The sequence below is a fragment of the Salminus brasiliensis genome, chromosome 12 (assembly GCF_030463535.1).
Source record: "Salminus brasiliensis chromosome 12, fSalBra1.hap2, whole genome shotgun sequence".
Taxonomy (NCBI): domain Eukaryota; kingdom Metazoa; phylum Chordata; class Actinopteri; order Characiformes; family Bryconidae; genus Salminus; species Salminus brasiliensis.
This window is the reverse complement of record NC_132889.1, coordinates 39781092-39786091: the sequence shown is the minus strand read 5'-3', so window position 1 is coordinate 39786091 and position 5000 is coordinate 39781092. Positions and strand designations below refer to the sequence as shown.

The 5000-nt window shown below is 46.6% G+C and overlaps 1 protein-coding gene across 1 annotated transcript in view; it reads left to right on the top strand.

Moving 5' to 3' along the window:
* The window catches only part of prkcbb (protein kinase C, beta b), a 44410-nt gene that overhangs the window by 6577 nt on the left and 32833 nt on the right, over positions 1–5000 (top strand). The window contains 2 exon segments of the mRNA XM_072693951.1: positions 781–872; positions 3966–4028. Of these exon segments, the coding sequence (XP_072550052.1) occupies positions 781–872; positions 3966–4028 (155 nt within the window).

Here is a 5000-nt window from a genome sequence, read left to right as displayed (position 1 = left end):
GTTTGAGTTCAGTCTAAGATTAGTCTCAGTTTAGTCTCAGTTCAGTCTGAGTTCAGTCTCAGTTCAGTCTGACTTTAGTCTGAGTTCAGTCTAAGATTAGTCTCAGTTCAGTCTAAGTTCAGTCTCAGTTTAGTCTGAATTCAGTCTCAGTTCAGTCTGACTTTAGTCTGAGTTCAGTCTAAGATTAGTCTCAGTTCAGTCTAAGTTTAGTCTCAGTTTAGTCTGAGTTCAGTCTGAGTTTAGTCTGAGTTCATTCTGAGTTCATTCTGAGTTCAGTCTAAGGTTAGTCTCAGTTCAGTCTCAGTTCAGTATGAGTTCAGTTTAAGATTAGTCTCAGTTCAGTCTCAGTTCAGTCTAAGGTTAGTCTCAGTTCAGTCTCAGTTCAGTATGAGTTCAGTTTAAGATTAGTCTCAGTTCAGTCTCAGTTCAGTCTGAGTTCAGTCTCAGTTTAGTCTGAGTTCAGTCTGAGTTCAGTCTAAGATTAGTCTCAGTTCAGTCTAAGTTCAGTCTGAGTTCAGTCTAAGTTCAGTCTGAGTTTAGTCTCAGTCTGTACAGCTTATGAGAACACACACGAGACACTTTGGGAATTGATGTTCTCAGGTTAAATGTCTGACAGCACTGCTGGTAAAGATATTTAGATAGTAATAGATATTTAGTAAGAGATATAATATAGTAAGAGATATTTACCCACAGTCGTAGCAGCAGCAATGAAAGAGCTGTTAGTGCTCAGAGCGTTGAAACACCATCAGTGTAACAGGGTGTTCATTTTTGTGCATGTAGGACCGCCTGTACTTTGTTATGGAATACATTAACGGGGGAGATCTGATGTACCAGATCCAGCAGGTCGGCAAGTTCAAGGAGCCCCACGCTGTGTGAGTACTGTTAACCTCCTGTTACACACAAGAGTACCCTTTGTTCATGAAAGTAATACTGTGAATGGTACCAGTGTGGATGGTAAGAGGGTGGATGGTAAGAGCATGGATGGTACCAGTGTGAATGGTAACAGTGTGGATGGTACCAGTGTGAATGGTAAGAGGGTGGGTGGTACCAGTGTGAATGGTAAGAGCATGGATGGTACCAGTGTGAATGGTAACAGTGTGGATGGTAAGAGGGTGGATGGTAAGAGGGTGGATGGTACCAGTGTGAATGGTAAGAGCATGGATGGTACCAGTGTGAATGGTGACAGTGTGGATGGTACCAGTGTGGATGGTACCAGTGTGAATGGTAAGAGCATGGATGGTAACAGTGTGGATGGTAAGAGGGTGGATGATACCAGTGTGAATGGTAAGAGCATGGATGGTAAGAGGGTGGATGGTAAGAGGGTGTATGGTAAGAGGGTGTATGGTAACAGTGTGGATGGTAAGAGGGTGGATGATAACAGTGTGGATGGTAACAGTGTGGATGGTAAGAGGGTGGATGGTAACAGTGTGGATGGTACCAGTGTGGATGGTAAGAGCATGGATGGTAAGAGGGTGGATGGTAAGAGGGTGTATGGTAAGAGGGTGTATGGTAACAGTGTGGATGGTAACAGTGTGGATGGTAAGAGGGTGTATGGTAAGAGGGTGGATGATAACAGTGTGGATGGTAAGAGGGTGGATGATAACAGTGTGGATGGTAAGAGGGTGGATGGAACAGTGTGAATGGTAAGAGGGTGGATATTCACAGTGTGGATGGTACCAGTGTGAATGGTAAGAGGGTGGATGGTACCAGTGTGGATGGTAAGAGCATGGATGGTACCAGTGTGAATGGTAACAGTGTGGATGGTAAGAGGGTGGATGGTAAGAGGGTGGATGGTAACAGTGTGGATGGTAAGAGGGTGGATGGTAACAGTGTGGATGGTAAGAGGGTGGATGATAACAGTGTGGATGGTAAGAGGGTGGATAGTAACAGTGTGGATGGTAAGAGGGTGGATGGTAACAGTGTGGATGGTAAGAGGGTGGATGATAACAGTGTGGATGGTAAGAGGGTGGATATTCACAGTGTGGATGGTAAGAGGGTGGATATTCACAGTGTGGATGGTAAGAGGGTGGATATTCACAGTGTGGATGGTAAGAGGGTGGATGGTAAGAGGGTGGATGGTACCAGTGTGGATGGTAAGAGGGTGGATATTCACAGTGTGAATGGTAACAGTGTGGATGGTAAGAGGGTGGATGGTAACAGTGTGGATGGTAAGAGGGTGGATGATAACAGTGTGGATGGTAACAGTGTGGATGGTAACAGTGTGGATGGTAACAGTGTGGATGGTAAGAGGGTGGATGGTAAGAGGGTGGATGGTAACAGTGTGGATGGTAAGAAGGTGGATAGTAACAGTGTGGATGGTAAGAGGGTGGATGATAACAGTGTGGATGGTAAGAGTGTGGATGGTTAGAGGGTGGATGGTAAGAGGATGGATGGAACAGTGTGAATGGTAAGAGGGTGGATGGTAACAGTGTGGATGGTAAGAGGGTGGATGGTAACAGTGTGGATGGTAACAGTGTGGATGGTAAGAGGGTGGATGGAACAGTGTGAATGGTAAGAGGGTGGATGATAACAGTGTGGATGGTAAGAGGGTGGATGGAACAGTGTGGATGGTAAGAGGGTGGATGGAACAGTGTGGATGGTAAGAGGGTGGATGGTAAGAGGGTGGATGGTAAGAGTGTGAATGGTAAGAGGGTGGATGGTAAGAGGGTGGATGGTAACAGTGTGGATGGTAAGAGGGTGGATGGTAAGAGGGTGGATGGTAAGAGTGTGGATGGTAAGAGGGTGGATGGAACAGTGTGAATGGTAAGAGGGTGGATGGTAACAGTGTGGATGGTAAGAGGGTGGATGGTAACAGTGTGGATGGTAAGAGGGTGGATGGTAAGAGGGTGGATGGTAACAGTGTGGATGGTAAGAGTGTGAATGGTAAGAGGGTGGATGGTAACAGTGTGGATGGTAACAGTGTGGATGGTAACAGTGTGGATGGTAACAGTGTGGATGGTAAAAGGGTGGATGGTAAGAGGGTGGATGGTAAGAGGGTGGATATTAACAGTGTGGATGGTAAGAGGGTGGATATTAACAGTGTGGATGGTAAGAGGGTGGATGGTAAGAGGGTGGATATTCACAGTGTGGATGGTAAGAGGGTGGATGGTAAGAGGGTGGATGGTAACAGTGTGGATGGTAAGAGGGTGGATATTAACAGTGTGGATGGTAAGAGGGTGGATGGTAAGAGGGTGGATATTCACAGTGTGGATGGTAACAGTGTGGATGGTAAGAGGGTGGATGGTAAGAGGGTGGATGGTAAGAGGGTGGATGGTAACAGTGTGGATGGTAAGAGGGTGGATGGTAAGAGGGTGGATGGTAACAGTGTGGATGGTAAGAGGGTGGATGGTAAGAGGGTGGATATTAACAGTGTGGATGGTAAGAGGGTGGATGGTAAGAGGGTGGATGGTAAGAGGGTGGATGGTAACAGTGTGGATGGTAAGAGGGTGGATATTAACAGTGTGGATGGTAAGAGGGTGGATGGTAAGAGGGTGGATGGTAAGAGGGTGGATATTAACAGTGGATGGTAAGAGGGTGGATGGTAACAGTGTGGATGGTAAGAGGGTGGATGGTAACAGTGTGGATGGTAAGAGGGTGGATGGTAAGAGGGTGGATGGTAACAGTGTGGATGGTAAGAGGGTGGATGGTAAGAGGGTGGATGGCTGTGTACGGTAGAATCCCAGGATGTCGGTGAATAAGAGTCAGGATTAATCACACACTCTCCTGAAGCATGTGGAGGTGTTCAGTAGCACTAACACTCCTGACTATGAGGTGAAGTGTCGAGTCTTGTCACAAAGCAGCTTCACGCAATCAGTAATCAGTAAAATAAAAATAAATAACTTTATTCTAAGAAAAAAAAATCTAAGACCCCCAGTGAGCAGCCAACGGCGAGAAGTGATGTTTTTTCATTCAATAACTTTACAGAGTGTGTGTGTGTGTGTGTGTGTGTGTGTGTGTGTGTGTAGGTTCTATTCTGCAGAGATTGCCATTGGCCTGTTTTTCCTGCACTTGAAGGGCATCATTTACAGGTGAGGAAAGCATGTCAGTCATACACACACACACACACACACACCTTCATAACATCAGGTAGGCAGAAGATCAGAGTGATGCTGGGTAGAGAGGCAGCTGTTTGGAACACACTCAAACCCATTCACACTTTCACACACACACACACACTCCGCAGCTGTGTTTCTCCCTCCTCTTGATGGTTACAGGCTTGATGGTAGCAGGACTGATGGTTACAGGGTTGATGGTAGCTGGGCTGATGGTTACAGGGTTGATGGTTACAGGGTTGATGGTAGCTGGGCTGATGGTTACAGGGTTGATGGTTACAGGATTGAGGGTTACAGGGTTGATGGTTACAGGATTGATGGTAGCAGGGCTGATAGTTACAGGGTTGAGGATTACAGGGTTGATGGTTACAGGGTTGAGAGTAGCAGGGCTGATGGTTACAGGGTTGAGGGTTACAGGGTTGATGGTAGCAGGGCTGATGGTTACAGGGTTGAGGGTTACATGGCTGATGGTTACAGGATTAATAATTACAGGGTTGATGGTAGCAGGGCTGATAGTTACAGGGCTGATGGTAGCAGGGCTGATGGTTACAGGATTGAGGGTTACATGGCTGATGGTTACAGGATTAATAGTTACAGGGTTGATGGTAGCAGGGCTGATGGTTACAGGGTTGAGGGTAGCAGGACTGATGGTTACAGGGTTGATTGTTATAGGGTTGAGGGTAGCAGGGCTGATGGTTACAGGGTTGAGGGTTACAGGGTTGATGGTTACAGGGTTGAGAGTAGCAGGGCTGATGGTTACAGGGTTGAGGGTTACAGGGTTGATGGTAGCAGGGCTGATGGTTACAGGGTTGAGGGTTACATGGCTGATGGTTACAGGATTAATAATTACAGGGTTGATGGTAGCAGGGCTGATAGTTACAGGGCTGATGGTAGCAGGGCTGATGGTTACAGGATTGAGGGTTACATGGCTGATGGTTACAGGATTAA